Raw genomic sequence first — 26,876 nt, 5'->3', positions numbered from 1 at the left:
TCGATCTTAGCTCACTGCAACCTCCGCCTCCTGAGTTCCAGCAATCCTCCCACCTCAGCCTCCCGAGTAGCTGGGACTACAGGCCTGCATCACCACGCCCAGCTAATTTTTTGTATTTTTAGTAGAGACAGGGTTTCACTATGTTGGCCAGACTGGTCTCAAACTCCTGACCTCAGGTGATCTGCCTGCCTCAGCCTCCCAAAGTGCTGGGATTACAGGCGTGAGCCACCGCGCCTGGCCTGTTCCTTGAGTTTAAACCATGCATCTTTGAAACGATTTGGTATGTGTCTTCCCCTTTAGAATGTGAATTCTCTGCCTGTCAGGAAGCCTGTTACCACCAATTGGATCGTCATTGTATTCCCAGATCTTGGATCGTCATTGTATTCCCAGATCTCGGGCAGGCCAGGTGGACACTAGCAACTGAGTCAACCTCAGTGCTTAGAGCCACGCTCTGACACCAAAAGACGTGTCTCTTTCTGGTGGTTAACAGAACACCATTTGTCGGCCAGGAGCAGTGGCTTGTGCCTGTAATCCCAGCACTTTGGGAGGCCGAGGCAGGAGGATCACTTGAGGTCAGGAGTTTGAGACCAGCCTGGCCAACATGGTGAAACCCTGTCTCTACTAAAAATATCAAAAATTAGCTGGGCATGGTGGTGGGCGCCTGTAATTCCAGTTACTTGGAAGCTGAGGCAGGAGAATCGCTTGAACCCGGGAGGCAGAAGTTGTGGTGAGCTGAGATCGCACCGCTGCACTCCAGCCTGGGCAACACAGTGAGACTCTGTCTCAAATTTGTCTCCATCTCATTACCGGAGAGAGACTACAGCTAAGGCTGCGGGGACAGAGGGAAGGGACAGGGGAAGGGGCACGCCCTGGCAGGCCTGGCGGTCACAGTAGCCCCTGGTGGGAGGCACCTCGTCCCCTGCTGTGAACCCCAGGCCTTACCGGCAGCCTGCTTCCTCCCTTACGCTCTGGGAGAGGCGGCTCTCGGAAGCCTCCCACCCACGGTTCCCGTTCCCATCCCCGGCTCCCCGGGAAGCCAAACAGGATTCCCACCACCAGGTGGTTGAAAACCAGCCCCGCTGACAAAGAGTTAAGTCGGCCCTCCTAGCAACTCCAAAAAACCAAGTTTAGGCGGCGCGACAGCAAAATCAAGCAGTTGGTTAGCAAAAGGATTGGGTGCAGATGGAGGGACCGTCTGGGCTACGGAGCCCACGGGCCTGAAAAGCAGTCGCTCCTGACCCGTCCTGCCCAGCCCTCGTCCCACTGGGCCGCGGTCCCCGGAGCAGGCCGGCGGGTGGCGGGAAGACACCGGGCTGCAGGGGGCTGGAGAGGCAACCCCTCCCTCCCTCCCCGCCAGAGCACTGGAGCGCGGGGACCTGGGCTGCGGATGCTGGCGGCGAGCCGGGTTGCTAGGCGACATCGGTGAGTGTGGGCGGGATGATACCCGGCGTGTGGGCAGGGCTGGAACCCAATCCGGCAGGCGGGGCTGGAAAGACAAAAACGGAAGGGCAGGCTGTCACCTGCATCTGCAAGGTCAGGGACAGGACAGGACGGAGAGGCGGCCGCTAAGATGCCCTGAGTCCGCCGGCCCAGTCACAATCAGTCTTGCAGGCAGCATCTCCCTGGCCAGGCTCAGGGGGCGTTTGGGAAAAGATTGGTCTTGTCCCGGGATGCCTCCCTGGGTTAGCTTCTGGGACAGAGAAGATGTTTCGGGTGATCGGATTAAGACCCACTTAAGGTCTTAATTAAGGTGGAGAAGCCACCCTGGGTGGAAAATGGTCCCTCCCAAGTCTTGCACATGAAATGCATTAGGTAGCATCAGCCAGGTGCGATGGCTTACGCCTGTCATCGCAGCACTTTGAGAGGCTGAGGCGGGCGGATCACCTGAGGTCAGGAGTTTGAAACCCCGTCTCTACTAAAAATACAAAAATTAGCTGGGTGTGGTGGTGCACGCCTATAATCCCAGCTACTCGGGAGGCTGAGGCAGGAGAATCGCTTGAACCCAGAGACCAAGGTTGCAGTGAGCCGAGATTGTGCCACTGCACTCCAGCCTGGATGAGAGAGCAAAACTCCGTCTCAAAAAAATAAATAAAAATAATAAAATAAAAAATGATGATGGCAAATTTAATGTTACATGTATTTTTTCCACATAAATGTTTTTACTGTGAATTGGGTTTTTCCCATTATGAAAAACTTGGACAATCCAGAAAAATGGAAGAAGGAAAACAAAACCATCACAAAACAATCAGCCACTGTGAACACTCCATTTCCCTTCTGCTTTTCTTTTTTTTTTCCTGGAGACGGAGTTTTGCTCCTGTTGCCCAGGCTGGAGTGCAATGGTGCAATCTCGGCTCACCACAACCTCTGCCTCCCGGGTTCAGGTGAGTCTCCTGGACTCAGTCTCCCGAGTAGCTGGGATTACAGACGTGTGCAACCACGCCCGGCTAATTTTTGCATTTTTAGTAGAGATGGGGTTTCACCACATTGGTCAGGCTGGTCTCAAACTCCTGACCTCAGGTGATTCACCCGCGTCGGCCTCCCAAAATGCTGGGATTACAGGCCTGAGCCACCGCGCCCAGACATCCCGCTTTCTATTCTTGAATGCCTGGTTGTTTATGGGTGGATCATTTATACCATCTTGCTTCCTGCTTTTCTTCACTGGGTATCATAACGACATTGATTCATCACCTGTTTACTGTGTGCTTACGATCTAACTTAATTCTTCTCATGACCTTACAAGACACATTTTATTTTTCTTTGAGACAAGGTCTCGCTCTGTCACCCAGGCTCAAGTGCAATGGTATGATCTCGGCTCACTGCAACCTCCGCCTCCTGGGTTCCAGTGATTTTCCTGTGTCAGCCTCCCAAGTAGCTGGGAACACAGGCGTCTCCCACCATGCCCAGCTAATTTTTTTGTATTTTAGTAGAGACGGGGTTTCACTGTGTTGCCCAGGCTGGTCTCGAACTCCTGACCCCAGGTGATCTGCCTGCCTCAGCCTCCCAAAGTGCTGAGATTACAGGCATGAGCCGCCGCGCCCGGCCTCAACTCCTGTTCTTTCAGCTGCTCATTCATTCCGTATGTGTGTTGAACGCCTGTGATGTGTGCTGGGCCACCATTCATGTGGTTTCTCCATTTCTCCCGTTGAGGATGTTGACATTTATTCCGTAGACAATCAACAAACACTCATCGCCTTCCTTGGGGAAGCCAAGGCTGAGCCAGAAGCCGTCACTTCACGCAGTGAGGGGGACTCTGGGCTCCGGGCTTTAGTCACAGCGTGGTCCTTTAACTTATCAGCTTTGGAGCGTGGGGACAGCTCATGTTACCGTCTTAAGCTTCCATAAAACTGGGGACAAACTGGTAGCACCAACCGTGCAGGGAGCTGTGAGAATTCAGTAAGAAAATGCATTTTAAAATGCTTGCTGCACAGAAAGGTTCAGGCACAGGGACCCAGGCTCCATGGAGGGCAGGGATGAGGGAGGGGCTCTGCAAATGGGCCATTAAGACCAAGTGCAGTGGCTCATGCCTATAATCCCAGCACTTCAGGAGACTGAGGCAGGAGGATCACTTGAGCCCAGGAGTTTGAGACCAGCCTGGGCAACACAGCAAGACACCATCTCTAAAAAAAAAAAAAACAAAAAATAGCCAGATATGACGATCCATGCCTGTAGTCCCAGCTGCTTGAGAGGCTGAGGCAGGAGGATCACTTGAGCCCTGGAGGTCGAGGCTGCAGTGAGCTATGATCATGCCACTGCACTCCATCCTGCACGACAGAGTGAGACCCTGTCTTTAAAAAAAACCAGGCCGGGCACGGTGGCTCACGCCTGTAATCCCAGCACTTTGGGAGGCTGAGGCAGGGGCATCACCTGAGGTCAGGAGTTCAAGACCAGCCTGACCAACATGGTGAAATTCCATCTCCACCAAAAAAAAAACCTTAGCCGGGCTTGGTGGCACATGCCTGTAATCCCAGCCACTTGAGAGGCTGACGCAGGAAAATCACTTGAACCTGGGAAGCAGAGATTGCAGTGAACCAACACCGTGCCATTGCAAAAAAACAAACACAAACACAAAAACAAACAAAAAACCTAGGCCATTAAAGTCACACATAAAATAGTGACCCCAGATGCGTACTCTCTTGTGGCTTCTAGAACGCTGGATGCCAGGCTATGAGAAAAGCCTTCCAGATGCTGCTAATGTTTTGGGATTCCCGCCCAGTGACCACCCCCAACCCGCCAACCACCCCACAGTGAAGCCGCCCCGTGGTGAGGAGGCTTCCGTGAGCTCTGTAGCACTCTGTCATAATTGTTAGTCAACAGAGAGACCAAAATCCACAAAGAGAAAAGAAAAGTAACTTGAAGGAGAGACAAAGAGGGTAGAAGAAAACAGTTCTAGAAAAATCCTTATGTTCCTGATTAAAACACAGAACAGAGGCCGGGCGCGGTGGCTCAAGCCTGTAATCCCAGCACTTTGGGAGGCCGAGACGGGCGGATCACGAGGTCAGGAGATCAAGACCACCGTGGCTAACACGGTGAAACCCCGTCTCTACTAAAAATACAAAAAACTAGTCGGGCGCGGTAGCAGGCGCCTGTAGTCCCAGCTACTTGGGAGGCTGAGGCGGGAGAATGGCGTAAACCCGGGAGGCGGAGCTTGCAGTGAGCTGAGATCCGGCCACTGCACTCCAGCCTGGGTGACAGAGCGAGACTCCGTCTCCAAAAAAAAAAAAAAAAAACACAGAACAGAAAAAAACAAAACCTGTATGCATCTTATCCTCAGAGAGATCATAGAGGATATAACAGCCAGGAAACAAGTATAAGTTTGCCTGTATTTATTTATTTATTTATTTATTTATTTATTATTATTTTTATTTTTGAGATGGAGTCTCCCTCTGTCGCCCAGGCTGGAGTGCCGTGATGTGATCGTGGCTCACTGCAACCTCCACCTCCCAAGTTCAAGTGATTCTCCTGCCATAGCCTCCCGAGTAGCTGGGATTACAGGTGTGTACCACCACACCTGGCTAATTTTTGTATATTTCGTAGATATGGGGTTTCACCATTTTGGCCAGCCTGGTCTTGAACTCCTGACCTCTGGTGATCCACCAGCCTCAGCCTCCTAAAGTGCTGGGATTGGCCGGGCACGGTGGCTCAAGCCTGTAATCCCAGCACTTTGGGAGGCCGAGACGGGTGGATCACGAGGTCAGGAGATCGAGACCATCCTGGCTAACACGGTGAAACCCCATCTCTACTAAGAAATACAAAAAAAAACTAGCCGGGCGAGGTGGCGGGCGCCTGTAGTCCCAGCTACTTGGGAGGCTGAGGCCGGAGAATGGCGTGAACCCGGGAGGCGGAGCTTGCAGTGAGCTGAGATCCGGCCACTGCACTCCAGCCTGGGCTACAGAGTGAGACTCCGTCTCAAAAAAAAAAAATAAATAAAAATAAAGTGCTGGGATTACAGGCGTGAGACACCGCACCTGGCTGAGAAATTATTTTATTTATTTACATATTATCTGGAGATGTGGGGAGGGTGTCTCACCATGTTGCCCAGGCTGGTCTCAAACTCCTGATCTCCATGAGCCACCACACCCGGCCAAGTTTGTCTTTCCAAGAGGAATGATAAAAGGACCACAAAGAGCTCTTGGAAATGAAAACTCTGATGGTCACTGGGTATGGTGGTGCATGCCTGTAATCCCAACACTCTGGGAGGTTAAGGCAGGCAGATCGCTTGAGTTCAGGAGTCTGAGACCAGCCTGGGAAACACAGTGAAACTAAAAATAAAAAATATTAGCCAGCATGGTGGTAGGCACGTGTAGTCCCAGCTACTTGGGAGGCTGAGGCAGGAGGATCGCTTGAGCCCTGGAGGTCAAGGCTACAGTGGGCTGTGATTGCACCACTGCACTCCAGCCTGAGCAACAGAGTGAGACCCTGTCTCAAAAAAAAAAAAAAAAAAAAAAAAAAAAATAGTCAAAATTAAAATGTCAATAGAAGGGTTGGAAGAAAAAGTAGAAAGTCGGAGGATGGGAGGAAGGTAGGCAAGAAAATGAGAAGATCAATCCAAGAAGTCCACCCTATGACAATAACGTGTTCCACAAAGACACCAGAGAAACCAAAGTGGAAGAAATCACCAATGATATCATTCAAGAAAGTTTCCCAGGAAGAGAACACATGAAAAGCCCACAAAGTACTCAGCACAATAGTTGAAAATAGACCCACACCAAACCCACCACTGTGAAAGTGCAGGATGTAGGGAACAAGAAGATTCTACAAGCTTCCAGAGAGAGAGAGAGAATAGCCATGGGACAGGCAAAGGATGAGGAAACAGGACAACTTCTGATCATTCAGCTGCCCAAGACTAGAAGCTGGAAAACATGGGGCAAAAGAAAATTATCCACCCACAATACTGTCAGCCAAACCACTAATTACCCAGGAGAGTAGGAGGAAAACACTTTCTCTGGAAACCCTAGGGGGTGCCCATTCCTAAAACAAGGGACCAAACCAAGAAACAGGAAGACCCACGCCCAAGAAACAGGAGCTACATCCCAAGAATCCCCTTGTGCTGAAGAAGAGAGGGGCCAGGATCACAGCTGGGCAGTAGGAGCAACCAGTCCTGAGTGGAGACGCCAGTTCTGGTGGAGGGGCTGGGGGAAAGAAAGTGTCACAGACACATAAAACCAAGGCGATGACTAACTCCAGGGAAATAAAAAAGCAGGTCCCAGAAAATAACGTTCTTAGGATACATTGCTCCACTGTCAATAATATTTATATTAATATATAGTATAAGCACTGAATTTTCATTTAAGCAAAAATTGTGATTTAACTATTGGGGGCGCAGAATGCCTAAGAGAGCTAAATTTTGACCTTCAGGAATAGGAAGTCAATGGACAACATCCAACTGATAAATCAAGGGATGTGTAAAACACATTATTTTGAAATATGGAGGTAAATGCTTGAAAACAGCAACAGCAACCCCTGAGGAGAGGCACATTATATTGCTTTGTCTTCAGCACACAGTAAAACACCCTGTAAATCTCAGCTGCTATTCATACCAACAAGAATATACTTACCCTGGCCGGGCGCGGTGGCTCAAGCCTGTAATCCCAGCACTTTGGGAGGCCGAGACAGGCGGATCACGAGGTCAGGAGATTGAGACCATCCTGGCTAACACGGTGAAACCCCGTCTCTACTTAAAAAAATACAAAAAAAAAATTAGCCGGACGAGGTGGTGGGCGCCTGTAGTCCCAGCTACTTGGGAGGCTGAGGCAGGAGAATGGCATGAACCCGGGAGGCGGAGCTTGCAGTGAGCTAAGATCCGGCCACTGCATTCCAGCCTGGGCGACAGAGCAAGACTCCGTCTCAAAAAAAAAAAAGAATATACTTACCCTTGAGGGACTCATCGCTGAGTTGAGGAGCTTTATTTATATATTTTGGGTTTTATTTTTACACTTGATCTTAGGCAAAAGGCCGAGAAGCGGTAGAGTTTTATTTTTTTTAAAACTTCTTGAGAGCTTATTACAGGCCATGAGTATCAGCAGGTTTAATTTAACAGATTGAAAAATACAGCCAGTGGCTCACACGTGTAATCTCAGCACTTTGGGAGGCCAAGACGAGCAGATCACTTGAGGTCAGGAGTTCAAGACCAGCCTGGCCAACATGGTGAAACCTCGTCTCTACTAAAAATACAAAAATTAGCCGGGTATGATGGCACGTGCCTGTAATCCCAGCTACTCAAGAGGCTGAGGCAGGAGAATAGCTTGAACCGGGGAGGCAGAGGATGTAGTGAGCCAAGATCACGCCTGTGCACTCCAGCCTGGGCGACACAGGGAGACTCCATTAAAAAATAAAAGCACCAGGGCCGGGCGCGGTGGCTCATGCCTGTAATCCCAGCACTTTGGGAGGCCAAGGCGGGCGGATCACAAGGTCAGGAGATCGAGACCACGGTGAAACCCCATCTCTACTAAAAATACAAAAAATTAGCCAGGCGCGGTGGCGGGCACCTGTAGTCCCAGCTACTCGGGAGGCTGAGGCAGGAGAATGGCGTGAACCCGGAAGGCAGAGCTTGCAGTGAGCCGAGATCGCGCCACTGCACTCCAGCCTGTGTGACAGAGCAAGACTCCATCTCAAAAAAAAAAAAAAAAAGCACCTACTTATAAGAAAATAAAGACTGTGAGAGCAAACTACAGTCTGAGGGCCAAGTCCAACCTGCTCTCTGTATCTGCACAACTCCTCCAGCTAAAATTGTTTTTTTACATTTGTAAATAGTTGAAGGAAAACGGAATCATAATATTATACGACATATGAAAAGTAATATGAGCCCGGGCATGGTGGCTCATGTCTGTAATCCCAGCACTTTGGGAGGCCAAGATGGGCAGATCATCTGAGGTCAGGAGTTCGAGACCAGCCTGGCCAACATGAGGAAACCTGTCTCTACTAAAACACAAAAATTAGCCGGGTGTGGTGGCACATGCCTGTAGTCCCAGCTACTTGGGAGGTTGAGACATGAGAATCGCTTGAACTCAGGAGGCAGAAGTTGCAGTGAGCCGAGATCACGTTAATGTGCTCCAGCCTGGGTAATAGAGTGAGACTCTGTCAAAGAAAGGGAAGGGAAGGGAAGGGAAGGGAGAAGGGAAGGGAGAAGGGAAGGGAGAAAGAAAGGAAAGAAAGGAAGGAAAGAAAGGAAAGGAAAAAGCAATATAAAAGTCAAATTTCCATGTCCATAAATAAAGTTTTATTGGAATCAGCCATGGTCTTTGGCTTCCATGTTATCTATGGCATCCCTGCAGTGGCAGAGCTGAGCAGTTGGGACAGAGGCCAGCAGGACAGAGACAGTTTGCTGGGCCCTGAGTTAGAGGATGAGGTCATGGGAGGATGAAGAGGGATCCTGGAGGAGAGATTTAGGAGCTGCTCTTGAGTAGACATGGCTTGTCTTCCGGAATAATGTGTATCTCCCATTCTCCTTACTTGATCTCCTCTCCTCTCCTCCCCTCCCCTCCCCTCCCCTCTCCCCTCCCCTGCCCTCCTCTTTTCTTTTCTTTTCTTGAGACAGGGTCTTGCTCTGCTGCCCAGACTGGAGTGCAATGGCATACTCATAGCTCACTGCAGCCTCCACCTCCCAGGCTCAAGTGATCCTCCTGCCTCAGTCTCCCAAGTGGCTGGGACTACAGGCATGCACCACCACACCCAGTTAATTTATTTTACTTTTTGTAGAGACAGGGTCTCACTATATAAGCCAGGCTGGTCTCCACCTCTAGGGCTCAAATAATCCTCCCACCTCAGCCTCCCAAAGTGCTGGGATTGCAGGCGTGAGCCTTCATGCCGGGCCTCCTTCCTCAGACTTTACCCTCTTATCTGCTTCTGTTTATTTGTTCTGTAAGGGTCTTTTATGTGCCAGGCTCCAGACCTAAATGGTTGCTGGTGCCAGGGCTGGTTGTTACCCTCACTAGGAACATATAGTCTGTCGTGGGAAGCAAGGACAGAGGGAGATTGACAATAAAAAGCGAGACAGGATAACAGGTGGGGATTCCAGCTTTGACAATAGAGAGTGACTAAGGGTGGCCACTATGGGGTGGCCAGGGAGGGTCTCTCAGAGAAGCTGAAAGTGCAGAGAAGTAGTTGGACTTGAGAAGAGCTGGGGGAAGGACATAGTACTAGGAGATGGGAAGAGCATGTGCAAAGGTCCTGTGGCTGCCCCATGCCTGAGCTTTTGGGAGACAAGGGAGAAGCTGGGAGCAGAGAGGTGACAGCCACTGGACTGCACAGGTAATGAAGTGCTAGGAGGCATGCTGAGTTTAGTGGGAGCCATAGGAAGCTTTTTTTGAGAGTCTCACTCTATTGTCCAGGTTGGAGTTCAGTGGCCTGATCTCAGCTCACTGCAACCTCTGCCTCCTGGGCTCAAGTGATTCTCCTGCCTTAGCTTCCCAAGTAGCTGGGATTACAGGCATGCGCCACCACACCCAGCTAATTTTTGTATTTTTGTTTTGTTTTGTTTTTGAGATGGAGTCTTCACTCTGTCACCTAGGCTGGAGTGCAGTGGCGTGATCTCCACTCATTGCAAGCTCCGCCTCCCTTCACACCATTCTCCTTCCTCAGCCTCCCAAGTATCTGGGACTACAGGCACCTGCCACCACGCCTGGCAATTTTTTTGTATTTTTAGTAGAGATGAGGTTTCACCGTGTTAGCCAGATGGTCTCGATCTCCTGACCTCGTGATCCGCCCGCCTCAGCCTCCCGAAGTGTTGGGATTACAGGTGTGAGCCACCGCGCCTGGCCGAGTTTTTGTTTTCTTTTTAAACTTTATTTATCTATTATTTATTTTATTTTATTTTTTATTTTTTGAGACAGAGCTCTGTCACCCACGCTGGAGTGCAGTGGAGCAATCTCAGCTCACTGCAAGCTCCGCCTCCCCGGTTCATGCCATTCTCCTGCCTCAGCCTCCTGAGTAGCTGGGACTACAGGCGCCGCCACCACGCCCGGCTAATATTTTGTATTTGTAGTAGAGACAGGGTTTCACCGTGTTAGCCAGGATGGTCTCGGTCTCCTGACCTTGTGATCCGCCCGCCTCGGCCTCCCACAGTGCTGGGATTACAGGTGTGAGCCACCGCACCCGGCCTAATTTTTGTGTTTTTTTAGTAGAGACGGGGTTTCACCATGTTGGTCAGACAGGTCTCAAACTCCTGACCTCAGATGATCCACCTGCCTCGGCCTCCCAAGGTGCTGGGATTACAGGCATGAGCCACAGCACCTGGCCGGGAAGCTTTTAAGGCCGGATGTGACGCAGACCCAGTCTCCACGGATGAAACCTGCAAACATGGCTGGAAAACAACCTGCCGGGCTGCATCTTAAGGACGAGGAAGACGGGGCAAGGGTTTTCCAGCAAAGGCACCCAAAGCAGCTCGCCCCGAGAGGCCCTTCGCTCAAGGAATCGAGAATGGCCTGGCAGACAGCGACTGCGGTTGCAGAATGAGTGATGCAGCGTTTTTCCTCGAAAGAGCCAGCGTTCCTCCTCTGAATCCCGGAGTCCCCTGGCTGGGGGGAGAAAGCTAAATTTAAAGGCATGCTAATTGGGGCAGTGTGATCTAACTGCAGACTCCAGTCAAGGACTGGCTAGGCAAGGGACGACTTCCACGGAGGCCACAGTGGCTCGGGTGTCCCCACGTCCGGCTGCAGTGGCCCCCCCCAACCCTGGCCTGTCCTCCAGGTTCAGAAAGCTCAGTTGTGAGGCTGCACATGGTGGCTCATGCCTGTAATCCCAGCAATTTGGGAGACCAAGGCGGGTGGATCACCTGAGGTCAGGAGTTCGAGACCAGCCTGGCCAACATGGTGAAACCCCATCTCTACTAAAAATACAAAAATTAGCCAGGCGTGGTGGCTGGCAGGTGCCTATAATCCCACCTACTCGGGAGGCTGAGGTAGGAGGATCGCTTGAACCCAGGAGGTGGAGGTTGCAGTGAGCCAAGATCGTGTCACTACACTCTAGCCTGGGTGACAGAGCAAGACTCCGTCTCGAAAAAAAAAAAAAGAGTTGGAAATTCATGTGCTGAAAAGGCTGAACAAGACGCAGGAGCCCGGGTCCCTGACACTGTCCAGCATTGCCTGCCTCAGTCATGATGCATTTCTATCCATTTCAAGCCTCTAGCATTTGGAGTTCTCCATCCCAGGCAGCCAATCCCAGCCCTGATTGATAAATTATGTAAAGTGCCTGTCACGTGACTCATCACCTACTATGTTCATTGCCTACTACGATTTCCAACAGTATTTGTAGAGAAGAATAAGAATGGTGCCGTGCCTTAGAGAAGTTTGCAATCCAATTGGGGGAGTCTACAGGCCTGAGTTTTAGCCCCCGGCCAGCTGTGTGACTAAGGACAGGTAGTCTCGCCTCTCTGGGTCTCAGCTGTTCTACTTTCCACATTTTTTTTTTTTTTTTTTAAGATGGAGTCTCACTCTGTTGCCAGACTGGAGTGTAGTGGTACGATCTCAGCTCACTGCAATCTCCACCTCCCGGATTCAAGCGATTCTCCTACTTCAGCCTCCCGAGTACTTGGGATTACAGGCACCCGTCACCACTCCCAGCTAATTTTTGTATTTTTAGTAGAGACAGGGTTTTGCCACGTTGGCCAGGCAGGTCTTGAACTCCTGACCTCAGGTGATCTGCCTGCCTTGGCCTCCCAAAGTGCTGGGATTACAGGTGTGAGCCACTATGCCCGGCCTCAGCTGTTCCACTTCTAAAATGAGAAGGCTGGTCCCAGTGATCTCTAGGAATTTGGAGAGTAGTGGGTTAGGCAGATTATGACACCCAGAGGGGGATCTATGGGAGGAGAGTGGGATATGAAGAATGGTGAGATTGGGATAGGAAAGAAATAGAAAAGCAGTCAAGAAGGGGAGGAGGTGGAGGCCGGGCGTGGTGGTTCACGCCTGTAATCCCAGTACTTTTCGAGGCCGAGGCGGGCAGATCACTTGAGGTCAGGAGTTCGAGACCAGCCTGGCCAACATGGTGAAACCCTGTCTCTACTAAAAATACAAAAATTAGCCAGGCGTGGTGGCGGGGACCTGTAATCTCAGCTACTTGGGAGGCTGAGGCAGGAGAATCACTTGAACCCGGGAGGCAGAGGTTGCAGTGAGCCGAGATCGTGCCACTGGACTCCAGTATGGGCAACAGAGCAAGACTCTGTTTCAAAAAAAAGAAGAAGAAGAAGGGGAGGAGGTGGAGAGATTACTGTGTCCACTGGGCTGTTCCACTGCAAAGGACAGAAGCCTACTGCCGCCTGACTCAGGGAATGGAAGACGGATTTATGGACTTATGGAAAGAGAAGCTCAAGGCATCCCTCTTCCCAGCTGGGATCAGGGCAATCTAATTTGACTCAGCAATTCCACATTAGTCTGTTAATGTCAACTCCCCACTTCTGGTACTATTTTGAGTATTAAGAATCCCTTTGTTTGTAAGTGGCAGGAACCCCCTCGGGAAGAAATCAAAAAAGAAACACTGGCTGCTAAAACTAGGTGTCACGTGAATTCCAGGCATCGCTTGTTCCAAGGATATGGAACCAGTCCTTCCCTTGGGATTCAGTGTCTCTCCCTGTTTCTTGGCTGTGTTTCCTCCAGTCTGGCCTCTTTCTCGGGCAAGCTAATGGGCTCAGTCACCAAGACCAAGGAGAGACGGCCGGGTTGACACACATCACACAGTGAGACAAGACCAAAGAGAGACAGCCAGGCTCGCACCCACCACACAGTGAGACAAGAGAACTAGTGCCTCTAGCAAGGGGCCCTTTCAGGGGGACCTTGCTCTAGGAAGTGTCGGGATGTCCTCGAGGAAGGCTTTCCCCAAATGCTGCCACGTGAGTTGCACATGGGAGGGTGAGCTTGGAGAGGCCAGCTGGACACCGGGGGAAGGGCATTCCAGGGGAGAGGTAACAGCCAGCACAAAGGCATGGAAACTCCTGCAGTTCGGACTCACTAGAATATTAGTTCCCTGGTGAGAGGAGAAGAAAAAATGGGACCTGGGAGATCAGTTGGAGGCCAAACATGAAGAGCCCTGGATGCCAGGCTGAGCATTTTAGGCTCTCGCCTGCAGGCAGTGGGGAGCCATGGAAGGATTTAGAGTGAGGGAGGGCCACCATCACATTTCCATCCCTTAGCTATGCAGGGAAAGGTGAAGATCTGGAGGCAGCCAGGACACCAGAAAGGGGACTGCTCTGTCACCAGCCTGCAACAGGAGGGTGATCTGCAGATCAGAGAACTTCTGAAATCAAGTTGACAGGGGGTCACCAAGGATGAGAGGTGGAGGGTGGGGAGTTCAGGACTGGGGGAATCTGGGAGTCCAGTCTACCCACTCAGGCTGGCATAAGGGAGGGGTGAGTCCCCCAGCTCCTCGGCAGGAGGCATTAGAAACAGGTGCGGCCACCTCTGAGGCCTGAAAGAAACCTAGAGTCTTTGTGATTCAAAGTGGCCAATTATTTGCACCAGGCACAGTGGCTCACACCTGTAATCCCAGCACTTTGGGAGACCGAGGCAGGTAGATCACCTGAGGTCAGGAGTTCCAGACCAGCCTGGCCAACATGGTGAAACCCCGACTCTACTAAAAATACAAAAATTAGCTGGGTGTGGTGGCGGGCACCTGTAATCCCAGCTACTGAGGAGGATGAGGAAGGAGAATCACTTCAACCCGGGAGACGGAAGTTGCAGCGAGCCGAGATCGCGCCACTGCACTCCAGCCTGCGTGACGGGAGTGAGACTCCATCTCAAAAAAAATAAAAATAAAAATAAAAATACAAAAGTTAGCCGGGCATGGTGGTGCACACCTGTAATCCCAGCTACTCAGGAGGCTGAGGAAGGAGAATCGCTTAAACCTGGGAGCTGAAGGTTGCAGTGAGCCGAGATAGCGCCACTGCACTGCAGCCCAGGTAACAGAGCAAGTCTCCGTCTCAAAAAAAAAAAAAAAAAGCAAAGTGGCCAATTATTGGATGCCTCCCAGGACAGAGAGCTCACCCCCTCCTGAAGTTACCCCTTCTGTGGCTCTGATTCAGATAAACCGCAGGCTCAAATCTATCCCTGAGAGTCAGGCACAGCTCAGTGTCTATGTCCCCACCCAGCTGGAGGAGCTCCCTGCACCCCAGGCCAGCCCTTGATGATTTGGAAACCCAACACCAGCTCCTTAAGTCCGCCCTTCTCTGGGCTCAAGACCCTTTTGGTTCCTCTTATTATTTCTTCTGGGGTGAGGCCTCCTGCCAGGAGCCCTGGGGTTCCTTGGGAGGACTGACACTAAATATCATTGATTTGCAGAGAGAGGAAGAGGAGAAAGTCTCCATGGGGTGCTAGAGCGTCTTAAATGTCCCTCCCATGCAGGGACATTTCCCTCGCGAACGAAGAGAAGGCAGACCTCGGCGGAGCACCTGTGGTCAGCAGCAGCTTCTGGTGAGAAGCACATTAGGTGGCTGGGTTTTCCGCTGCAGGTATTTTGACACTTCTAGTGATGGTGGTTTGCCATATATGGTGGGCCCGCAGTGACCGTGACAGGACAGCTGCAGCGTCCCCAGCCTTTTGGGGAGCCACACCCTAGACTATCCCACAGCCAGATCCATGAAGCTGTGGGTGCTGCTAAAACCATAGACACGGGGGCATCCTCCCCAAAGATCTTCTAATAGTAAATTACAACCCCATGAAAGAAAGTTGAGGCCGGTAAGCCAGGCGCCATGGCTCACGCCTATAATCCCAGCGCTCTGGGAGGCTGAGGTGGGTGGATCACCTGAGGTCAGGAGTTTGAGACCAGCCTGACCAGGTGAAACCCCATTTCTACTAAAAGTACAAAAATTAGCTGCGTGTGGTGGCACGTGCCTGTAATCCCAGCTACTCAGGAGGCTGAGACAGGAGAATTGCTTGAACCCAGGAGGCAGAGGTTGCAGTGAGCTGAGATCGCGTGGTGGCTCACACCTGGAATCCCAGCACTTTGGGAGGCCCGGGTTGGAGGATCATTTGAGTGCAGGAGTTTGAGACCAGCCTGGGCAACATAGCCAGATCCCACCTCTATTTTTTTTTTTTTTTTTTTTGAGACAGAGTCTCACTGTGTTGCCCAGGCTGGGGTGCAGTGGTGCAATCTCGGCTCATGGCAACCTTCACCTCCCAGGTTCAAGCAATTCTCTGCTTCGGCCTCCCAAGTAGCTGGGATTACAGGCGCCCACCACCACACCAGGCTAATTTTTGCATTTTTAGTGGACAGGGTTTCACCATCTTGGCCAGGCCGGTCTTGAACTCTTGACCTTGTGATCCACCCACCTCAGCCTCCCAAAGTGCTGGGATTGCAGGTGTGTGCCACCGTGCCCGGCTAATTTTTGTAGTTTTAATAGAGACGGGGTTTCATCATGTGGGCCAGGCTGGTCTAGGACTCCTGACCTCAGGTGATCTGCCCACCTAGGCCTCCCAAAGTGCTGGGATTGCAGGCGTGAGCCACTGGGCCCAGCCTGCAGCTGGGATTAAATTGATGCTAGTGAGATGAGAGAGCATCCTGGATGGCCTGGGAAATATAATATAATATAATATAATATAATATAATATAATATAATATAACATAACATAACATAACATAACATAACATAACATAATATAATATAATATAATAATATATAATATGGCTGGGCGCGGTGGCTCAAGCCTGTAATCCCAGCACTTTGGGAGGCCGAGACGGGTGGATCACGAGGTCAGGAGATCGAGACCATCCTGGCTAACACGATGAAACCCCATCTCTACTAAAAAAAAAAATACAAAAATCTAGCCCGGCGCGGTGGCGGGTGCCTGTAGTCCCAGCTACTCGGGAGGCTGAGGCAGGAGAATGGCGTATACCCGGAAGGCAGAGCTTGCAGTGAGCTGAGATCCGGCCACTGCACTCCAGCCTGGGCGACAGAGCAAGACTCCGTCTCAAAAAAAAAAAAAATAATAATAAATAGGCCGGGCGCGGTGGCTCAAGCCTGTAATCCCAGCACTTTGGGAGGCCGAGATGGGCGGATCACGAGGTCAGCAGATCGAGACCATCCTGGCTAACCCGGTGAAACCCTGTCTCTACTAAAAAATACAAAAAACTAGCCGGGCAAGGTGGCGGGCGCCTGTACTCGGGAGGCTGAGGCAGGAGAATGGCGTGAACCCGGGAGGCGGAGCTTGCAGTGAGCTGAGATCCGGCCACTGCACTCCAGCCTGGGTGACAGAGCGAGACTCCGTCTCAAAAAAAAAAAAAAAATAATAATAATAATAATAATAATAAATAAAAAATAAAAATAAAGGCCTGCATTGGGTGAAAGCGGATTGGGCGGTTTGGTCACCCCAACCACAAAGCCATCGGTGGGGCCCAGGGTCCTGTCCACCAAGACCAAGTGAGATCAAACTGTTCTGTGAGGTGAAAGTGGGTGGGGCCCCCACCCTCCCTATGGGGGAGGAAATCCCTGCTGGAAAAGCGGTAGCGCCTACCTCTGGGCAGAGCCAGGTCTCCCCAACTCTCAGGCCCCCCTTTTACCCTCCGAGGAGGGCAGCTCTAAGAAATTTGCATCCGGATGATTACAGTTCCCGATGATTCTGTTACCCCAATTTTCCCTTAATGTTGATGATTATGATAAGGATATAGATAGTGAGTGACATTTTTGAAGGCTTTTTGACAACCACCAATAGCCCTTGAGACGGTGGGTGCTAAAATGGGCGGCACTGAGGGAGTTGGAATTGCAGAGTACGAAGGATCCTCTGGGTGTCCGGGCTTGGCGCCTTGCTTACCTCCCCGGACGGGCAGCTCACTCTCCCTCACCCCCGGCCCCCGCCACGCGCGCTGGCGGCACCCATTCCACGCTCCAAGAACCCCGCTTCCCAGGGTGTGTGGGGGGGTGCACGCCCGACAGGGCCGGGTCAAGGCCAGGCGTGGCGCCCGCGCGCGCCCCGGGACCCCGCCCGGGGAGCGCGGGAGGCGCCGGGGGCCGCGGGGGCGGGGCGGGGAGGGGCCGGCGGCGGCGGCGGCGCGCGGAGCAGACTGCAGTGCGGCCGGCGCTAGGACCCGCGGGGGCCTCCCAGGCCGCGGCGCCTCCCGCTTCCCCCCACTCCCCGACCCTCCTTCGCCCCCAAAATGAGGAAACGGAGCAACTCGCTCCAAGTTGTGCAGCCGGGACCGCCTCGGTGTGCGCAGCCGGCTCGCGGAGGCCCTCCTGGGGGCGGGCGCGGGGCGCGGCCCGGGGGCGCCCCCTAAGCAGGTGAGCACCTCGGCGGGGAGAGGTGGAGAGACCCCGAGGCCGGGGTGGGGGAAACCCCGAGGGCTCTGGGCGGGGGTGGGTCCGGGACGTGCGCAGGAAGGGCCGGTGTGCGCGCGAGTGTGCGCGACCCGGGCGCGCGGCGGTTGCGCGGCTGGGGCGGAGGGTGCTCAGAGAAGATCGGACCCGGCGTGGTGGCGGCGGGGGTTTCCTGGGTGCGAGTGTGCGCGGCTACGAGCCCCGGGCGTGTGTACCCGCGCGTCCACGTGGAGGGCTGTGCGCGTGTGGCCGAGAAGCGTGTGCGCGGCCCTGCGTAGCGCCCTGCGTGCCGGAGTGGCCCGGTGCTGGCGCCCAGGTGTTTCAGTGTGGGGCGGCTGTGTGTGTGCCGGGGGCTGGGGACAGGTGCGCACGTTCCCAGGTGTGGAGCGCTTATGCGCGCGGACGCGCGGGGACGTGTGCGCACACCTGTTTCCAGGTGGACGTGGTCATTTGCTTGTCTGCGCGCACCTGTGTCCGAGCCCCGTGTGTTTCTGTGCGTGTACATGCATCCGTATGCGTGTGAGTACACGTGGGACTGGAGGATTTCAGGGGAGGTGCATATTGGAGGGGCTGAGACTCACCCCCCAGCACCGCCCACTTCCCAGCCACCAGCGGTCCTGGAGATGGGGGAGGCAGGGAGGGTCCCCCACCCCTGCAGCAGTGAGCGACTTTGTGTGTCTGTCCTGGGTTTGGGGGGATCAGAGAGGCTCAGCGGGTGGCCGGAGGAGCCCAGCAGGGCTACTGGACCCACCCCTGCCCCCAGTCCACCCCACGGTCAGAGAATTTTGGGAATGACCTTGACTCATCCCTATTTCCCCACCCTGCCCCTGCCTACTTACCAGAAAAGAGGAAGAACCAGGCTCGGTCCAGTGGCACCCAGCTCCCTACCTCCCGTGCCAGCCGCCCGGACTGTGGCAGGCCATTCCCAGCGTCCCCGACTGTGGCCACTTGCTCAGTGCTCCTCTCCCCTGCCTCAGTTTCCCTCTGGGGGCGATGGCGGGGCGAGGCTCCCTGCTTTCCTGGCGGGCATTTCATGGCTGTGATTCTGCTAAAGAACTTCCCCGGGTAAAGATCACTTCCCCAAAGGGACTTGGGGAGCCAGCTCTGGGTCCCACCCAGGATGCCTCTCGGGGGCTCTCTGCCTGCCTGGTCATTGCCCCTACCTGGCCATTGCCCCCACCTGGCCTGGGCTGGAAGTGGTGGGAACTGGACCCTGGGTCCCAGCCCAACTCCCACCTGGACTCTGCCCCCTCCCCAGGTGAGCCCCCGCTTCCTCCGAGCCTGGCACCCCCCGCCTGTCTCAGCCAGGATGCCAACGGTGAGTGTGTCTAGCCTGGTTCCTCTATCCCCCGGGTCCTTCTTCAACTCCAGCCACACCCTCAGCCCCCTTCCTGGACGGCTGTACTCTCTGCCCTCTACCCGCTTCTGCTGGGCTCTGCCTGGCCTTTCTCAGTCATCTTGGCTTCCTGACCTTCTGTCCCTGTCCTCTCTTTGTGACTTTACGATTTCTCTCTTTGAGCGCTGTTCACCCCGTTTCGCTCCTTCCCAGATGTCTGCATCTGTTTTCTCTGCCTCTCTGCTCTTCTCCAATCTCTATGTCTTTCTCCCTCCTGTCCTCTTTCCCCTCCCATGCCTCTGCTCCCCACATCTCCGTGATGTCCTCCCTTCGCCCCTCTCCTGGCCCTCTCTGCAGAGGCGCTGGGCCCCGGGTACCCAGTGCATCACCAAATGCGAGCACACCCGCCCCAAGCCAGGGGAGCTGGCCTTCCGCAAGGGCGACGTGGTCACCATCCTGGAGGCCTGCGAGGTGAGAGGCGGCCAGGGTGTGGGTGCGTGGGGGCTGGGGGCTCCACCAGGACCACCCTCACACCCCCCACATCAACCTTGTGCTTCCTCCCTGGCAGAACAAGAGCTGGTACCGCGTCAAGCACCACACCAGCGGGCAGGAGGGGCTGCTGGCAGCTGGGGCGCTGCGGGAGCGGGAGGCCCTCTCCACGGACCCCAAGCTCAGCCTCATGCCGTGAGTGGGCGGGACAGGGGCCTGGAGTGGGGGGCAGTAGGTGATCGCCCCCCACAGCCTGGTCCAACCCACCCCTTTTGTGGCCCCAGGTGGTTCCACGGGAAGATCTCGGGTCAGGAGGCTGTCCAGCAGCTGCAGCCACCTGAGGATGGGCTGTTCCTGGTGCGGGAGTCCGCGCGCCATCCTGGCGACTACGTCCTGTGCGTGAGCTTTGGCCGTGACGTCATCCACTACCGCGTGCTGCACCGCGACGGCCACCTCACCATCGATGAGGCCGTGTTCTTCTGCAACCTCATGGACATGGTGGAGGTGCTGCCATCCAGAGGCCCCACCCCATCCCTGCAGCCCTGGAGACTCCCCTATGTAGAGATGGAGGGGCCGGTCACCTGACTTCTATCCCTTCCCCAGCAGCTGGGCAGGCACCATCCCTGCCTCTGTGCTGATCGCCCGGGATCCCCCTGAGCTCTGTGCTTCCCCAATGTGGAGATGAAGGGGGTAGTCCCTGGGGCCCCCCAGGCCCCCATCCCATCTCAGATAGGCAGACAGGAGGACCTCACAGTAGGATTCTCCTTAATGCAGAAATGGGCAGGGGGTTGATCCCTATGGACCGCCCATCCTACAGGTGGTCTGAGTCAGTCTGGTTCTACCTCCAGGGACTAGGGTGACTCCTCTGGGGACCCCCAGGACCCCCCCAAGTTGATACCAATCCAGAGGACTCCGCCTCCTTTTAGCTTGCCTCCTTTCCCGTTCCTATGGAAACCAGCCTTTCTCCTCCTCCCCGGTCCCACCCACCCTCCCCAGAGGCCACCCAGGAAGGGGACAGGATGCCGGGGTTCCCCGCCCTGGGGCTGGGCTCATGGCTGTCCCCACATCCTGCAGCATTACAGCAAGGACAAGGGCGCTATCTGCACCAAGCTGGTGAGACCAAAGCGGAAACACGGGACCAAGTCTGCCGAGGAGGAGCTGGCCAGGGGTAGGGGACGCCCAGGAGGGCAGACCCCCTTCCCTGACCGCATTAGCCCAGCCCGGGAGGAAAGGCCCTGGGGCCCCCGCGCCTCTGAGGCCAGATCACCCAAGCCTGTCTCCATGCCCAACTATGGGATAGAAGACGTGGGCTGCCTTGGGGGTACCCACAGACACAGATCAGTCCTTTTTTTGATAGGTCCCCAGCTTTGCCATCATCCACCATCTGAGCCAGAAACCTGGCCCTGAACCTCCACCCACCCCACCCTCCAGCATTCCCTCCTTGGCCAGGTTACCAACACCTGGTGAATCTGCTCCCCTCCCCTCCCCACAGTCCAGCCTCAGGCCCTCCCATTAGATTGCCTCCTTCCCAGAGGGCGAGTCCCCCTTCCAGCCCAGGCCTTGAGTGCGGCCTCAAGGTTATCTTTCTGTCATGAAATCGTGCCTCCAGGGAGAGAGGCCCGGCAGCTCCACTACCTTCCAGAACCTGCCCGCATGGCCTGAGCCACCTTTCCAGCCTCATCTGCAAAGCCCTTCCTCCACGCATCCACCCCTCCCAGGTCAACTGTGATCATCCTTTCCTTCATGCCTCTGAGCCATTGTTTATTCTGTTCCCTTCACCTGAAATGCTTTTCCAGCCCCTGAGTAGTGAAATCCTCAGTGTTTAAGGTTAAAAGCAAATGCCTCTTCCCACCCCATGTCTGTCTCCTCGAAAGTACATCTCTCCCAGGGAAATCTGTATCCATCAGGGATGGCACCCAGGTGGACACTAGCATCACCCTGACCAATGATCCCTTAAGACCATGGCATTTGGAGGGGTTACTTTCTGGAGGGAGAAGAGAACGCCTGCAGAACCAACCAGAGGACAGTGGAGGGGACAACACAGGAGTGCTTGGGAGAAGGGTCAGGGAGGCCAGAGCCCTGGAATATTCTGGAACCTTTATGGGTCTCCATGTTTGTTTGTTTGTTTGTTTGTTTTTTCTTTTTTTTTGCTCTGTGTGTGTTTCTGAGTGGTCAGAGGTAAAGAACTGTGTAGGGAAGAGCCCAGCAGGTATTTGGAGGGACAAGAGAGCCAAAGAGAAAAGGGCAGCTCTTCTCTCTTGAGACCTGAGACCTGAAGTGTTTCCTGGCACTGCTCCCTGAGCCTGACAGGGAGTTCCTGGAAGGCAAATGTGGAATCTGAGGGTCTCAGCCAGGCAGGCCCCCAGCTTTGACCATTCACACCACTATCCCTCCTATAAGCCCGTTTTTGCTCAGGTCAACCTGAGATAGTTCTGTTGCGACAACAGTAATTGGTACCAGGAGTGGGGTGTCTCTGATACGTCCTAGGGGCATTGCCAGGTCCAGCAGCCATTCAAATGTGTATCCACAGCTGCAGCACTGTGAGAGACTTCACCTAGTCTCTCACCAAGTAGAACCCCCAATGGGAGGGTTTGGGGGGCCCATTACCCCTCTGACTGGGTCTTCACTCCACAGCGGGCTGGTTACTGAACCTGCAGCATTTGACATTGGGAGCGCAGATCGGAGAGGGAGAATTTGGAGGTGAGTGGCGGACCGGGTTGGGGGTGCTGAAGGAAGGTGGGAGGTGCATATTGAGGCTTTGCAGTCACAGAGCTGAATTCAAACCCATACTTAACAACCTACTAGTTGTGCAACTGAAGACATGCAAATCCTCTGAGCCTCAGTTTCCCCCTCTGGAACACGGGGTAATGGCAGCTGTCATGAGGGGTCAATGAACTCAAGCAGTCAATGTTAGTGACTTCACACTGCCAGGGTCTTGTATGGTCAGTCCCTCTGTTTGGAATGTTTGGAACACCATTCCCTGAAATTATTATTCTGGAAGACTCTGGGGTTTAGATCAGGGGTCAGCAGACTCTCTGTAATAATATTTTTTGCTTCATGTGTCAGGGAGCTGCTGTCACAGCTGCTGAATCCTGCCCTTGTGGAGTGAAAGCAACCACAGACAATATGTAAACATATGGGCATGGCCATGAAAACTATGGGCCAGAAATTTGAATTTTGTATAATGCTCACATGTCCTGAAACAGTACTCATCTTTTGATTTGTTTTTACAACCATTTAAAAATGCAAAAACCAGACAGGCGCCGTGGCTCACGCCTGTAATCCCAGCACCTTGGGAGGCCGAGGCAGGTGGATCACAAGGTCAGGAAATCAAGACCATCCTGGCTAACATGGTGAAACCCCGTCTCTACTAAAAAAAAATACAAAAAAATTAGCTGGGCGTGGTGGTGGGTGCCTGTAGTCCCAGCTACTCGGGAGGCTGAGGCAGGAGAATGGCGTGAACCCAGGAGGCAGAGCTTGCAGTGAGCCGAGATAGCGCCACTGCACTCCAGCCTGGGCGACAGAGCGAGACTCCATCTCAAAAAAAAAACAAAAAACCCAAAAACCAGCCAGGCGTGGTGTCTCATGCCTGAAATCCCAGCACTTTGGGAGGTCGAGGCAGAAGGATCCCTTGAGCTCAGGAGTTCAAGTCCAGCCTGGGCAACATAGCAAGACCCCCATCTGTACAAAAAAAAAAAAATAACCAGGCACAGTGGAGCATGCCTGTAGTCCCAGCTATTCAGGAGGCTGGGATGGGAGGATCCCTTGAGCCCAGGAATTTGAACCTACACTGAGCTGTGATCATGCCACTGCACTTCACCTGGGTGAGAGAGTGAGACCCTGTATCAATATTTTAAAAATAAAAATGCAAAAAACATTTTGAGCTCAAAGGTCTTGCAAAAAGAATTGACAGGGTAGATTTGGCCCCTGGGGGGTGGAGGTTCACAGACCCCTGGCTTAGATGGTTCTCTCTTTGTTTTTGTTTTTGGTTTTTTTTGTTTTGTTTTGTTTTTTTCTGGTTTTTCTTGAGATGGAATTTCGCTCTGTTGCCCGGGCTGTAGTGCAATGGCGCGATCTTGGCTCACTGCAACCTCCGCCTCCAGGGTTCAAGCGATTCTCCTGCCTCGGCCTCCCGAGTAGCTGGGACTACAGGCATGTGCCACCACGTCCGGCTAGTTTTGTATTTTTAGTAGAGACGGGATTTCTCCATGTTAGTCAGCCTGGTCTTGAACTCCTGACCTCAGGTGATCTGCCTGCCTCAGCCTTCCAGAGTGCTGGGAATACAGGCGTGAGCCACCGCGTGAGGACCAGACGGTTCTCTTTGATCTTGGGTCTGGAGCTTGTGAGGGTGGGGGGGATGGGGAGCGTGGGGACCCGCAGCTGTGTGAGTGTTACATGGGCACCGGTGTGAGTGGGCCTGTCCGTTTGTCTCTCTGTCGCTGTTTGTTGGGGGTCCTGATCTCACCCCGTTCCCTGCCCCCACCCCCAAGCCGTCCTGCAGGGTGAGTACCTGGGGCAAAAGGTAGCCGTGAAGAATATCAAGTGCGACGTGACGGCCCAGGCCTTCCTGGATGAGACGGCCGTCATGACGTGAGTCCCGGGGTGGGGGCTGGGGACCCTGGGATGGGGGGGTCCCAGCCCCGCCCTCACGCCCACCCCACCGCCCCCAGGAAGATGCAACACAAGAACCTGGTGCGTCTCCTGGGCGTGATCCTGCACCAGGGGCTGTACATTGTCATGGAGCACGTGAGCAAGGTGGGGCGGGGCTCAGGCGGGGAGGGGGTCCCACACGGCAGAGCAGCCCTAACATCCCCCACGGCTGTCTCCCACCCCCAACAGGGCAACCTGGTGAACTTTCTGCGGACCCGGGGCCGAGCCCTCGTGAACACCGCTCAGCTCCTGCAGTTTTCCCTGTAAGTGGGGCTCTCAGGGTGCCGGGGCGTGGGGGTCGTCGGGGGGCAGATTCCAAGATCCATCAAGGGGAAACTGAGGCACGGGGCAGGGAGGCTTTCTGAGCTTGTGGCCCAGGCACCCAGAGCTTTCTGAGCCGTGAATGCAGGCGTCCCGGCACCTGAGCCCCCACTGCCCCCTGCTCCCCCCAGGCACGTGGCCGAGGGCATGGAGTACCTGGAGAGCAAGAAGCTGGTGCACCGCGACCTGGCCGCCCGCAACATCCTGGTCTCCGAGGACCTGGTGGCCAAGGTCAGCGACTTTGGCCTGGCCAAAGCAGAGCGGAAAGGGCTGGACTCGAGCCGGCTGCCCGTCAAGTGGACGGCGCCCGAGGCTCTCAAACACGGGGTGAGCCCTCCTTCACACACCCCTGGGGCTTTGGGGTCCCCCCAGCTCTGCTGTATGACCCTGGCTATGTCACTTGGCCTCTCAGAAACTCCAAGGGCAATGGCTCCGCCTCCCCAGGAAGCTCTTGGCCCGTAATTGTTCCTTTTAGCTTCCCTCTGGGCCTCAATTTCTCCATCTCTGAAAAAGGCATGGGCTCAGGACTGAGGTGAAGAATGACCAGACTTCCTTCATGCATGAAGGCTGAGCTAGACTCGATTGTGGGCGGCGTTGGGGGAGGAATCAATTAGGAGACCGGAGAGTGAGGGTCAACCCAGGAGGGCTTCCTGGAGGAAGCAGAGGCTGGAGCAGAAACCCTGAGGGGTCCCTCCTCACCCCTGTCTCGGGCCCCACAGAAGTTCACCAGCAAGTCGGATGTCTGGAGTTTTGGGGTGCTGCTCTGGGAGGTCTTCTCATATGGACGGGCTCCGTACCCTAAAATGGTGAGCAGGGGGCCCCAGGGAGGCACTGGGTTCCGGGCAGGTCCAGAGGCTGTGGCCCTGACCCCTGCCCACGCCTGCTGTCCACAGTCACTGAAGGAGGTGTCGGAAGCCGTGGAGAAGGGGTATCGCATGGAGCCCCCTGAGGGCTGTCCAGGCCCCGTGCACGTCCTCATGAGCAGCTGCTGGGAGGCAGAGCCCGCCCGCCGGCCACCCTTCCGCAAGCTGGCTGAGAAGCTGGCCCGGGAGCTGCGCAGCGCGGGTGCCCCCGCCTCCGTCTCAGGGCAGGATACTGACGGCTCCACCTCGCCCCGAAGCCAGGAGCCCTGACCCCACCCAGTGGGGCCCTTGGCCCCAGAGGACCAAGAGAGTGGGCAGTGCGGCGTGGGGACACCGGCCAAGCCCAAGGAGGGTCCAGGTCGGCAAGGCATCGTCCTGGTGCCCACGGCAGGGGCTGGCCCGCGTAAGGGGCTCTGGGCGGCCCGTGAACACCCCAGACCTGCGAAGGCGAAGGATGATCGCCCCGATAAAGACGGATTCCAAGGACTGTAGACGCCTGTGTCTCTCTCTCTGTCCCCAGGCCCTCTTTCCCGGAGGCCGCTTTCGGCGATCTGCTCTCGGACACCCCCAGGCGCCAGGCATCCTGGGTCCTCCCGTAGAGGTCCACCCCCCCACCCGGATGCCCTGTGTGCCCTGGCCCCAGCAGTCACCTCCCTCCTCTGTGGAACCCACTGCAGCCCACATGATGGGATCGATTAATTGGGACCCCACTGATCCTTGGCCTTGTCTTTGGCACCCACCAGCCCCAAGCCCCTGCCTCCTGCAGCCATGTGCCCGCACACGGGGCCTCCGCATCTTTGCCCATGGAGGATCCACCCAGCTGGAACCTGCCCGCTGGCCACTGTGGGGACATCGTTCCCCGGGGAATTCTGGGCAGGAGACCCACTTGCCATTACCCGTGGGTTCCCCACTGCAGTCCCCCAGGGGATGCTGTATTCAGTGGTGGGGACCCCGTCCCAACCCGTGGGATCTCGGGAGGCCGCCAGCAGCCCTCAAGGTCCAAGTCTCCCCTCCCACCACATGCCTTTCTCAGGCCCCAGCCGTCTACATCCCTATGGGAGCCCCCATGATGGGAGCCCCAGGAAGGTCTGTGTGTGTGGCAGCTGCCCTGTTTAGGGATGGCCTGGGGAGGCCACCCTCCTCCTCCTGCCTCCCCCATTCATGGGCAGCCACCATGTTGAGCACTTTCAGGTCAAATCCCCAAAATGCCGCTGGAGGTGAGTGCCAAGTTTACACCGATTTCACAGACGCGGACACTGAAGCCCAGAGAGGGCAGGTCGCTCACGCTGGGTTGCCACAAGAAGATATGGTAGAGCCTGGATTTGAATCTGGGCCTGTCTGGGTCCACAGCCCAGGTTTCGTTCCCCTCTCTTCCCGCTCCAGCCTCTCCCACTTCTGCATGTCCCTCACTTCTGCTTCTTTCTTCATGGTCTGAACCAATCATGAAAATCTCACCCATCACCCACCCATCCACCCAGTATCT

General features: G+C 54.7%; 1 protein-coding gene across 10 annotated transcripts; it reads left to right on the top strand.

Moving 5' to 3' along the window:
• Nucleotides 1-1,154: 1,154 nt before the first annotated feature.
• On the top strand, nt 1,155-25,880 carry MATK (megakaryocyte-associated tyrosine kinase). 10 transcript variants are annotated; one of them, XM_074025368.1, is made up of 15 exons: nt 1,155-1,422; nt 14,763-14,894; nt 18,577-18,799; nt 18,993-19,052; nt 19,428-19,541; nt 19,639-19,754; nt 19,844-20,063; nt 20,634-20,727; nt 22,194-22,259; nt 24,050-24,149; nt 24,230-24,314; nt 24,399-24,472; nt 24,662-24,857; nt 25,250-25,336; nt 25,424-25,880. In XM_074025368.1, the coding sequence occupies exons 3-15, from the start codon at nt 18,728-18,730 to the stop codon at nt 25,661-25,663; spliced, it is 1,524 nt and encodes a 507-aa protein (XP_073881469.1). In that variant the 5' UTR covers nt 1,155-1,422; nt 14,763-14,894; nt 18,577-18,727; the 3' UTR covers nt 25,664-25,880. The 10 variants fall into 10 exon arrangements, with proteins under 10 accessions (XP_073881469.1, XP_073881474.1, XP_015296272.3 ...); XM_074025367.1 differs by lacking the exons at nt 1,155-1,422; nt 14,763-14,894 and adding exons at nt 17,479-17,698; nt 18,171-18,253; XM_074025373.1 differs by lacking the exon at nt 18,577-18,799 and having other exon boundaries at nt 14,826-14,894.
• The last annotated feature ends 996 nt before the right edge of the window (nt 25,881-26,876 follow it).

The sequence above is a fragment of the Macaca fascicularis genome, chromosome 19, assembly GCF_037993035.2.
Source record: "Macaca fascicularis isolate 582-1 chromosome 19, T2T-MFA8v1.1".
NCBI classification, from domain to species: Eukaryota; Metazoa; Chordata; class Mammalia; order Primates; family Cercopithecidae; genus Macaca; species Macaca fascicularis.
The sequence above is the reverse complement of the archived record's forward strand: the minus strand, read 5'-3'. Positions and strand labels throughout refer to the sequence as shown.